At 36.4% G+C, this 12543-nt stretch overlaps 1 protein-coding gene across 6 annotated transcripts in view; it reads right to left on the minus strand.

Moving 5' to 3' along the window:
- Positions 1–337: 337 nt before the first annotated feature.
- Positions 338–12543, minus strand: part of TRAK2 (trafficking kinesin protein 2) — a 66759-nt gene continuing 54553 nt past the window's right edge. For all 6 annotated transcript variants that reach the window (XM_076005797.1, XM_076005798.1, XM_076005801.1 and 3 more), the window contains 4 exons: positions 10926–11224; positions 9580–9846; positions 7575–7680; positions 338–4296 (listed from right to left, as the gene is read on the minus strand). In XM_076005797.1, coding sequence (XP_075861912.1) covers positions 3618–4296; positions 7575–7680; positions 9580–9846; positions 10926–11224 — 1351 coding nt within the window. In that variant the 3' untranslated portion in view covers positions 338–3617. The remainder of the gene's footprint in view (positions 4297–7574; positions 7681–9579; positions 9847–10925; positions 11225–12543) is intronic.

The following is a 12543-nucleotide window of genomic DNA, read 5'->3' on the forward strand; positions in this document are numbered from 1 at the left end:
TCAACAGAAAATTGTGGACTATAGGAAAATAATTGCTTCACACTTTCTGAATCTTCTCAAATAATATTTGCATATCAATAACTTTAAACTTTTTGTTGCTGTTTTTGTTTTGTCAAGGAAATATTATGGTATACGTAGACACTATTCTTAAAAAAAACCTAAGAAAATACAATAAGATCTATTTACTACTTACAACTATCAGTGGTTTGTTTTGTGTGTATTGGTTTGACACATAAATGTTGTTTTCTGACCAAAACCAACATAATGGAAAGAAAAAACTTAGTGCAGGATTATCTGTGCAAACAGCTGGGACAAAAACAGTGAGACAAATGAAAACTTAAGAAGCTACTCATGTTTATTAACTGATTTACATTTGACAAAACAAAAGTAGGTGCACAAAGAGCTGTTTGACAAAGTTAAATCTAAGATATCAAACAGTAGCATTTCCCTGGCTGTCCCAGAGGGCAACTTGTGCCCACTCCTAGGGGACTGTGCTCTGCAATGCGACCACTCAGCCACCATGCTGTGCTGCGGTTGTGTTGCACATGGAGGACAGGTCTGCATGCATCTGACATCAGAGAAGCGGCCCCACCAAACACTAAGAGCCTTAGTTCCAGATGTCAAAAGTTGATGTTAGCAACAACCAAGTACTGATTATGTACTGAAATGATCAGAAAAATAATAGCAAGCTTTGAATACTGTGTAAAATGTACCTTTCACAGAGAATAGGCTCTTGTTGTGAGTTGCTTTTTCTTATTTCCTCCCTTGTCAACATCTGTTCATTTGTGTCAGATCAATTAATATATAAAACTTTCTGAAAAAGTACTTTAACAATGGTCATTAACTTCTCCCTAAAGATCCACATCTAAGGCTATTTACATAAGATCTGAGATCTTCATAATTCAGGAGAACTTTTAATTCTGAGCTCAAGAAGATAACTCTCCTACTAGATAATAAGATACTCAGAAATACCTGAGGTATAACCACTGAAAACCTTGAAAGAAAAAAAAAAAAAGATTGAGGTTTCCTATACTGGCATGAAAGTACATATACAGTTGATATTATAGAAAAAACTAAAATGTGAATAGTACCAAAACATAACAGGTTAATTAGGAGGAACTTGCTATAAGGCTCCAGTTCTTTTTACTATACTTTGCAGACAATTCTGTTATAATAGAGTCTCAGGATATACCAAAAATGATTTTAGGTGGAAACTTGAAAAATAGCAAAACCCAGTTTTAAGACAGGATTCATTTCTAGAGACAAGAATGCACCAGTATGCAATTGTGTTTCTGGGGGAATATCAACATAAATCTAATTTTCAAAAACCTAAGCCTGGTTCTCTTAAATCAGATGTGCTTATTTGGCTGCTAGTATGCCCTGACTCTGCCTCTAAAGTGATCATTTACTCATTGATTATAAAAAAGTATACAAATTATACCAATACAGAACACTAAAAATCTAGTTTAATTTATAGCCATTTATATAATGCACATAAATCTGATAATTTAACTTTGTACTACTCTCTGGTCCTACATTTTCCTACTTCCTGATATTTCTTAGAAACTGTGAATGTCCAGGCAACAGGAAGATTATTTTCTTAGGGAATAAAAAGCCTTAAGAGTTGGCTAAAGTAAGCACACCAGAGTCACTTTATGAAATAGATATTCAAATGCATTTTTAAAAAAGTGAACTGAACATTTCAGAAATATAAACATCAGGAATTCTTCTATTTAATGCCCACTGTATTCAGGGACACTTGCATTTCCTTATGAAGCTTCTGGAACTCTTTCTGAAAGTTTACATGCACACTGTCGACCTCAGCATGCCTGACTGAAGGGGAGAGAAAGGGAGAAGACATTTTCACCCTTTGTTTTTGAGAAAGTTATGGAAAACACACGTTCTTACTAATGCATGGATGGTTTTTCTACCATTTTGAGCACACAGCTCTTCATGTAGGGGAGGCACCTCAAAAGCAAAGACCCCCCTCTGGCCTGGGAAAAGGGGTGCCAATGGGAACCACATGAGCAAGAGTCAAGAATTCTTCAGAAAATTGCTTTTAAGTCAGGACAAAGGAGCAAAACATTTGCAAACAAAGCACCAAAACGATCAAGTAATATGCTTCCCATTTTCATAAACAAACTTATTAGCTCCTTCCCTCTCTCACCTTCCTTCTGTCATGCCTTTCGTATAACGGCATTTCCTTCTGACCTGCCCTGCTTAGACAAAACCAGGTTATCTGATGAGAAGCAGACCTTGATCAGCAACACTCAGAAGACAGATGTTTCTTTCCAATTTATACCTTTGTGTCACACTGCTGAACGCTGAAACCTAATCCCAGAGTCTCACTTTGCCATTTCACATACTTTATGGGGAAAAAAAAGAAAAAGAAAGAGAAAACCTCAGAGAAAAAAGTCCTGACTCATCCATTAAAAAGTTTATTCTCTAACTCTACAGATATCAAGAACAAGGCAGATGTGTTTTAATTTTATTTTATATTAGGAAGAAAACACAATCTCAAAGCAAGCACCTGGGTTTTACTTCAGTTTATAATTTAATATGCCTGAGAATTTTTGTGCAAATACATGTCATTTTTCATTAAAAATATGCATAGCGCACTTTGGAAAAAGTTGGTTTACTTGCAACCAACTTTCCTCACAAAAAATTTTACATATATAAATATACAACATTTCCTAATTCCTATGATTGCACTTTTGGTTTAACCCTGTCCCACCTCTAAGGAAATTTGAAAGACATGCAATTATGCTTGTATTCCTTCACTACTGCGCTTATCCTGAAGAAATATTCTAAAACCCAGTTTCCTTGGTTCCAATATACCCATATTTTCTTTCTTAAAAGTAAATCCCTCCCACCCCTCACCTATGTTGGGTTCTTTTTGGAGGTTGTATAAAAATACTAATTTTAAAAAATGAACTTTTATTAATGATAAATACAAAGGAATTTGGGTGGTGTTTGGGCTGCCAGTGGCTCAAAGGTCTGAACACAGAAAGGAAAAAGGGAGTCTCCACTTCTGATCTAATGAAAAAGATAAAATTCCTTATTTTGCTAATGATGTGATCATCCTGTTTGGTGGATGCGTAATTTAATCCAACACTAGCAGGGGAAACATATAAGCCATGTCACTGTTATCTCAGATAACAGACTGAGCCTACCCACCAACCCTCAGAACAGCTTTCTATAAGCAACAGTCATTCCTTTTCTCCCCATCTTTCTCACCTGGGTTTCCCTTGTCCATGCTCACCAGAAGTAAATGTGCCAGCAAGTTCCGTATCTGTGGTTTGTTTCAATATTACTGAATTTATTTTCTATTCACTTTTTATTTCCAAGGCAAGAAAACTCAACTGAAGGAGTGTATTAAACCTTTCTTCCTTTTCTGCCTCCAAACACTCACAGCCCATTCATTTATACTTTCGATTTATGAGACTTCATCCATTAGGACCTCATCCCAATTTTGTTTCCATTCTTTCACGTCCCACTTTCCACATTCACAACCCTTCTGCGACATTCCTTTTCTCTCGTCAGACCAGACCACATGCATCCGTGCATATCGACCCTTCATGCGCTGATCTGGACAGGAGCTCGGCTGACCGCTGACCTCAGTCCTCCTTCAGGAGATCCATTTTGGGTGAGGATGTGCAAACTGGGGCACCAAAGCTACCCATCATGACTGGAAGACTCTGATTCCTCCTGAGTCCACCTAATAAATTGCTAGGTGCATTCAAATAAACAGCAGAATCTTGTTTTTGAAGACCAGTTTCTGCCTCTTGGCTTCTTCCATTCTCCTTGGCGTCAGGGGCCTTGATCACTCTGGCTATCCCCAGTCTCTTCAGCCTGTCCACTAAATTCATCTTCAACTGGCCAATGTCAGGAGGGTTCCGGGTGGGCCTCAAGCCATACATCTCTTGGAGGAATGTTTCAGCTGGTCGGGAGGCCAAAAAATTTTCAGAGAGATGTACTCGAGGCTCAAAGGGCAAAGGAGAAGGGCAAGGTGAGTGAGATGGTGAATTTGGTGGTGTGGAAGGGATGGCTAGGGATTTAGGGAGCGGCTGGAAGAGGGGGTTCTCTGAAATTGGGCTGTGGTACACTTTGGCAGAGATGCCTCGCTCTTGTAGAAGTTTGGCCAAACTCATGGTGCTACTGAAGGTTATGGTAGAATCTCGTCGGTTGGTGATGGATTCACCAATGCTGAGTCTATAGGACATGGCAGGAGAATTCACAGCTGTGTTTGATGAACTGCTACCACTACTTCCACAGGATAATGAAGGGAACCCAGAGCTGGAAGAAAACAAGTGGGAGAGAGTGTTTAGGAATAAAAAGCAATCCTCAAACTGGCATTTGAAGTAATTGTAGTAGTTATCTTTAGTAACAGCCAACACATCAGTAATTGTTCCTGTGGAATACATCTGAGGAATGAAAATTTTAACCATACTTTGATGATTGCTTAATTATTGGTAATTTGTAACTTAGTCATTAACTTATTAGAACATATTTCTTTCCAACAGGATATGAAAAAGTTGCTGTGCTCTTAGATAACGTTACTCTTAAATTTTAACTCTAAAATGTATAGCTGTAGAAATACAACTAAATTTTATGATAGGAATCAAAGAAATTTAAAGATTAAGGAATGTAATCTTTAGAAATTTTGTATTCATTCCATAAAGTGAAATACACTGAATTAATAATCCATGAGTAAATATTCAACTTTTTAGAAAACACAATCTTTCATAATTAAACATAAAATGCTCTTCTAAGGAGAAATTTATTCTTTTTAATCTTTCAATTTTATATCATTGAGAAATAATAAATTTCTAATTCTTAAATTTCATTTTCTCAAAAAATGTTAATTCCAAACAATAATAGTAAAGGGATACTCATGGAATGATTTTTTCCTCAACTTTGACTTGGAACATGTGTTTCTAAGAAATAAAAAATAATTACAGGCTGGGCGCGGTCGTTCACGCCTGTAATCCTAGCTCTCTTGGGAGGCTGAGGTAGGCAGATCGTTTGAGCTCAGGAGTTCGAAATCAACCTGAGCAAGAGCCAGACCCCGTCTCTACTATAAATAGAAAGAAATTAATTGGCCAACTAATATATATGGAAAAAAATTAGCTGGGCATGGTGGCACATGCCTGTAGTCCCAGCTACTTGGGAGGCTGAGGCAGAAGGATTGCTTAAGCCTAGGAGATTGAGGTTGCTGTGAGCTAGGCTGATGCCATAGCACTCACTCTAGCCTAGGCAACAAAGTGAGACTCTGTCTCAAAAAAAAAAAAAAAAAAAAAAATAATTACAGCTTTGACTGCTATACAATTTTTCTTCTTATTGTATGCTTAAAGGAAAGCATGTACTTTAGGAAATGGTGATGAAATAGAGAGGGTACTTCTGTAGCTGATTTCTTCCCAGAACAAATTTTACCAGTATTTAATAGAACCAGTATTTAATAAAACTTTCACTTCAACATAAAATATTCAGTATATCAAGATATCTAAAGATTATGAACACAATGCAAGTTTAAGATTACTAAACAAACTTTCTAGCAAACCAACTTGTATAAAAGAAGCAAAACTCAAAAAAGTTTGACAACTTGGCCAAACCAGTCCAACTAAGAACCTCTGATCTGGAACAGTCTATATACTGTATTCCTAGTCTCTAACCTTCCCATTACTGCTTTACTGTAGAATTGCCTGTGTTTACCTAAATTATGTACTTCATGTGATGGTATCAACTTGTATTAAGAGTCCTCTCAAGAACCAATTTTATAAAACTTGTTATCTTGATGAGTATAAGAACAATGTAGAAAAACTGCATATGTGCTTGTTGTTTAGTACAGACTTTACTGGTTATCATCCAAATGCTTTCATAAACAATTGATTTGCTTCTATCTTGTAGACATTGTGACTCAGAATCTTATTTCCCCCCATACTGGTAGTGACAAAGTTAAGACTCAAATACATGGCTCACTTTAGCAAGTATATAAGACTTTATGGTACAATTTATATACCAGTTTTACTATTCTAGCCATTTTATATCCTTACTCTTTTTTTTTTTTTTTTTGAGACAGAGTCTCGCTTTGTTGCCCAGACTAGATTCAGTGCCGTGGCGTCAGCCTAGCTCACAGCAACCTCAAACTCCTGGGCTCAAGCAATCCTTCTGCCTCAGCCTCCTGAGTAGCTGGGACTACAGGCATGTGCCACCATGCCCGGCTAATTTTTTCTATATGTATTAGCTGGCCAATTAATTTCTTTCTATTTATAGTAGAGACGGGGTCTCACTCTTGCTCAGGCTGGTTTTGAACTCCTGACCTTGAGTAATCCGCCCGCCTCGGCCTCCCAGAGTATCCTTACTCTTGATTCCCCTTTGCAACATCTTTCTTCTCTACTTCTAGTTAACATTATCTCTACAATGGTCTACATATCTTTGAAAACTACTTTAGAATTTTGGGAATTGGTAGGATAAAAACAACATCAATATGGCTTAATAAGGGACTATGTGTTAGAATATCCATGTTCTAGCCTGTGTAGTAAATAATTTGGCCTTGGCCAGAGATGTCTGGCCTTTGCTTCCAGGAGGCAATCTGTCATAACTGATAGATTAGGTTAAAGTAGGGGCTGGTCACACTAAATCTTAGGGTGGGCCTGGCCACACCCAATCATCTTGAGGTAAGAACTGGTCATACCAAAAAGACTAAGCATGTTATTTAGAGGGGGCTTTGGGTCATGCAATATCAGTTAGCTGGGAGGCTGAGTTCAACCCTGCAGATAATTAATCAATCATGCCTATACACCGAAGCCCCAATAAAAACTCCAAACACAATGCTTGGGTGAACTTCCTTGGTTGGCAATATTCTGTGTGCACTGTCACACACTGATGCCAGGAGAGTAATGAATCCTAAGGACAAGGGAAGCTTCATGTATGGAACTCCCCAAGACTTTTGCTCTACATATTTCTTCCTTTGGATAATTTTAACCTGTATCCTTTCCTTCTAATAAGTAATAGCCATGAGTATAATGGCTTCCTGTAAGTTCTGTGAATCCTTCTAGCAAATTACTGAATCTGAAAGTAGTTTTGGGAAGGCAAGTTTAAGATTAATAAATAATAGGATACCAACTTGTATAAAAGAAGCAAAACTCAAACAAGTTCTGTGAATCCTTCTAGCAAATTACTGAACCTGAAAGTGGTTTTGGGAACCCCTGGAACTTATAGGTGGTGTCGGTAGTGAGGGTGAGCCTGTGCAGAGCACTGGTTCTATAAACCTTGCAGTTTGTAACTCTGGGTATTACTCCAGCTGGGTCATTTATTAGCTGTGTATCCTTGGACCACTCACTTCAACTTTCTATACCTCAGTTTGTTTATTTACATAATACATATTCACTTGCCCTTCCTACTTCAAAGAGTTATAATGATCAAATGAGAAAATGTGAAAATATGTTAAAGACAAATTATCACAGAAAATTAATTAAAATTCTAGGAATTAAAATAAAGGTAATTTAAAAAAAGAAATTCATGAAAACGTAGATGAGGAAAGAAGTGACCCTAGATCTCCCAGACACTCTTACCTGGGGGTAACCTGAGTGATGTCAGAGGGATGCAATATCCTACAAGTGGTGAAGGTGAATGTCGAGTTTGTGCCTGACAGACACTTGCCTGGGTTTGAAGTTGCAACTGAAAGAGATTTTTAGGGAGCAAACACAAAATTGAAAGACTAGGTTAATAATGTAAAAATGTAATAATGTAAATGTTAATATTTTAATAATGTAAAAAATATTTATTAATAATACAGCATTTATCAAGTGCCTTTTGTATTAAAAATCTCTAAATCTGGAAATAAAATATATATAAAGATTATAATAACATCAATTGGTTAGTATATAACTGAATCCTTTTAAACTATAAATCAAAAGAAAAAAAAAAGGTTAGAAATGAGAAAAAATAACTCTGAAAAAAACCCCACTAAAAATCAAAAGGTATTCATTTAAACTATCTAGCCAAACTATCTAATATTTTAGTGGTTCTCGAAGTGTGGCCTGTAGACACTGTGGGAGTCCCCAGGTCAAAACTACTTTCAGAGTGATGCTAACTAAGATGGAGGCCCTTTTGGCTGGGTTGACACTTGGCACTGTTGGCGCCAAAGCAATGGTGGGTAAAACTGCTGGCTCCTTAGCACAAATCAAGGTAATGTCATCAAGTTGTACTAGTATTCTTCATTGCCATGCACTCACAATATTAAAAAACAAAACAAAACAAAACAGATTCACTTAAGAATGTCCTTGATGAAGCAGTAAAAATTATCTGTTAAATCCTGAATCTTAGCTCCTAAATCTTTTAACTATTCTGTGTGATGAAATGGGAAGTCTGTATTAAGTGCTGCTCAGTGGTTATCTAGAGGAAAAACACTTGGGCAAATGAGTTGAAATTTTGTCATGGAACATCATTTTTACTTGAAAGTACATCAGACAAACTATAGTTATTCAGGCTTGGGATCTGACAGACATTTTCCTGAAAATGAAAGAAGTGAGCCTGTCCCCTGAAGAAAAACAAGCGACAGTATTTTTTGTCAGTGACAAAATTTGAGCTTTCAAGTCAAAATTTGAGTTTTGGAAAACTTTTATCCACCTGTGAAAGCCTGAAAGCTTCCTAATACTTACAGGAATGAGAAACCACTGATGAGATACGTGGTAACATTAATATGATTTTCATGTATTATAGAATGAAATGTATGAACATTTGGAAAATCTACATAATTCAGCAAACCAATATTTTCTAAATGACCAATGCATGTTATAAAATTATGCATGGGTAAAAGATACATTCAAAGTGTATGCATTTTAACATACCAATGTATGAAAAGTTTATTGACAGGGTTCCACATACACGTGTTCAAGAAACTACTACTTACCAAGTTTTTGTGTAATATCAGAGAATATCTATAAATTCCTGAAAAGACTATTAAAATATGCTTTCCTTTTCCAATACATGTTTGTGTGAGGCTGCATTTTCTTCATATTGTTTTTTAACTAAAACAACCTACTGCAATAGACTGAATGTGGAACCTGATAACAAGAATTCAGCTACCTTATATTAAGTCCTAAATTAGAGACTCGAACAATGAAACAAAACCATTTTTCTTACTACTTAAAAAAATAGCTATTTTCATGAAACATTACTTGTGTAGCATGTACTTATTATTTTAAACAAGTTAATAAATATTTATAATTTTTCAGTTTTGATTTCTGATATTGTAAATATCAGCAGATATAACTCACACAGATAAGCTTTCTGGAATTCTCAATGATTTTTAAGAGTGTAAAGAGAGCCTGAGCCTAAAAAGTTTGCAAACCACTGAGTGAATTGATCTATCTCTCTGCCCAATCTATTTATGCAGGCTGGCTAAGATATAGTGGAGAGAATTAGGAATGCTACTAATGCTATAGATTTTCATCATCCAGTATTCTAAGATTGAGTACATTCCAGTGAGCGGAGGTAGCCAGCTGACCACACAGTAAGTCAGGATGCCAAGTACTCCTGGTTACTAGACCATATTCAACCAAGCACTCTTCTCACCTGTAACTGGCCCACTTGCTGAAGTAATGGACGGTAGGAAGATCCCTGTTACTGGCTTGGATATTGCAGGTTTCTGTTCCACTTGAAGAGGCTGCTGAACCTGAAAAGTGATACCCTCCTCTTCATCCTCTTCTAAATCTGTGATGTGATAGATGGCATCCTTGGGCAACTGGGTAAAGCCTTTAGTAATGACACCTGGTCGGGGATCAAGAATTGTTCCCAAGTTTGGTTGAGCAAGCTGCTGCCAATGATGCAGAGTCTGTGATCCTGAATATGCAGGCCAAAGGGAAAATAAAAGGCATGTTTTACATTTCCCACAAATCTTAAATCTTGAGACAGAAGCTAAAATTATATGTGTAATAATAATGATAGCAATAAAACTAAGTATTTAATGCTAATATTTTGGTAAAAGCTGCAAATTAAAGTTTTCTGTGGAAGACTGACAAGATGTTGAAGGTATTATAATCTATTTCAAAGTTAACTTTAAGAAGGACATCTAGAGAAGGGGTGAAAAAAACAAGATGACACCCTTAATAGGAAGTAGGATGCTGAGGCAGTGACGAGAAGGAAGATATCCACATTTTTGGTTGGAGTTTGTGGTTGCTATGATCATGCCACTGTACTCTAGCCAGTGCAACAGAGCAAGACCCGTCTCAAAAAAAAAAAATAAAAAATAAAAGGCAACTCTAACAAATATCTGCATTGAGTATTAATGAATAAAATTAAGTTACAGAATCTTTGAGCCTGAGGGGTTCTTATAAGTTACCTACTCAAAATTTTGTTTAATGCAAAACTCTTATGATAATGTCAGAGAATCAATCAATGTTTGTCAATTTTTCATAAAACAAAATTTATTTTGAACTCAAATTCTGTATCTTAGGAGAGAATAGCAACTAAACTGAAAAAAGAAAAATACAGGCAAATATACTTCTAAGTCAATTACACTTTTGGGTAAAGAACTCTTTTGAAAAGGAAGGTGAGATGAAGTATTACCTCTAGATCATTTTCATTTATCATATCCCATTTACCTTACTATGGAACCTGCTGTCAATCATATTCCTTAACACAAGGAAGGAAAAGATTACTCCTCTTCCCCCCCCCACATTTATATTAAAAAACATCAGTAAAAAAGAATTGATGGCTGATGATTTATACAATACAGAGCTTTTCATTCCTTATTTCTACAAAGTTCTACAATGCACTGTCACCCAAACAGCAAAATTATGGGATAAAAAAGGTATCTTCTGTACATAGTGCTCTTGTAATTACAACACAAATCTCAATTCCAGGGAAACGAAAGCCCAATAAGCCACATGGCTTGGAAAGGGTCCTTACTGCTTTATTACCTTCCAGCGGCTTGACAATTTGTAATTTTTCTGGCATAAAGCCTCGAAGGCAACTGGCACTGCTGAAATCTGTGAACTCTGACTGGTTGGTGCAGAGGGAGGCGAGGCTCTCTGTGGGGGTGATGCAGCCACTAGCTCTTTCCTTCTGGTCAGCCAGAACCTGGATCCTTCGCTCCCATTCTTCAGCAAAGAACTGCTTTTCACTTAAATAGTTCTGTCGACGCAGGCTAAGGCGATGCAGTGCTGTAGCCAAATCACTCTCTCCAGACGGTCCTGGATGGTCTGTCACCTGGGAGTTCCTAAGAGAAAATCACATTTACTAGTTAGATCTTAAGGTCATACATACAACCTAGACCTCTTTTTTTTTTCTTTCTCTCTTTTTTGAGACAGGGTCTTGCTATATTGCCCAGGTTGGTCTTGAACTCCTGGCCTCAAGTGATTCTCCCGCCTCCCGAGTAGCTGTGTGTGAGCTACAGCACTAGACTATGACCTCTCCTTTCTATAATGGTGAATGTTTAAGAGACTGTTCTTAAAAACATTGTATTTTCTTAGATATCTGGAATATAGAAATAATAACAAAACAAAATCACCAACAATACTTTATAACATTTTTATAGATCATCTCAAATGACTTCAGAGAGGCAAGAAACTGCTTTATTGATATATTGTGTTCAATAACTTTCCTATTTCATTTAATTTATGAAACTACGGATATGACCATCTATAAATTCAGATTAGGTAGTTACAAAAGTAAATATTATCATATTTCACTAAATCTGTGATATCATTGATTATAAGATGTACCATTATTTTATGTTCCATGAAGAAAGAAAAAATGCTACCCATTAAACTATGACATGCCATTAATTGCAAAACATAACAACGTAAAAAATACTAAAATGTGAAAAAACTTGCTTGAGACCATAGAATCCCCCACAAATACTGCAGAACACTTAACAGAAAACAAGATTTGTATAATACTGCATTTTCATAGCTCTCTGGTGCTCATTTTTTCACTTCAACATTTTTGCAATGGAAGGTATCTTATAATTGATACCAAAAGGAAAACTAGCAAGCCGAGTTATGGTTGCTCCTGGGTACTGAGTATGAATTCACATAGATCTGTTTTAGAGAAAACTGTGTAATAGTCAGGAAGTATTAACACATAAAGCTACTGTTGGTGTAACACTGCCCACGACAGACCAGGCAACACAAATGAAACCTACTGTGATGGATGTCTGCATAAGGAAAGATTTGCCTGAGGTGCCAAGCAAACATCTTTCAAAAGCTTTCAGCCAATTTTTAGTAAAGCCATTTACCTTCTAGTTTTTGTAATTCAATGTAATGAATTAATGAAAAGAAGGAAAAAAATCTAAGTTAAACACAAAGAAAATTAAGAGCAACTTGGTTGTCCTCAATAGGTATTCAAACGTATTGTCTATTCTAAAAGCACCAAAGTGGTTGAGACTATGAGCATGGGTTATGAGAAAGTGTCATCTTGATGTACTTATGCTAGCGATCAAATGGACTCAAATTTGACTTTGAACAAGAAGATTTAGATTCAAACTTTGCAACACTAAAAAAGTAGCAAAAAATTTTAGAGTTAAATGCAAGCTCC

This window comes from Microcebus murinus, chromosome 8 (assembly GCF_040939455.1).
Source record: "Microcebus murinus isolate Inina chromosome 8, M.murinus_Inina_mat1.0, whole genome shotgun sequence".
NCBI classification, from domain to species: Eukaryota; Metazoa; Chordata; class Mammalia; order Primates; family Cheirogaleidae; genus Microcebus; species Microcebus murinus.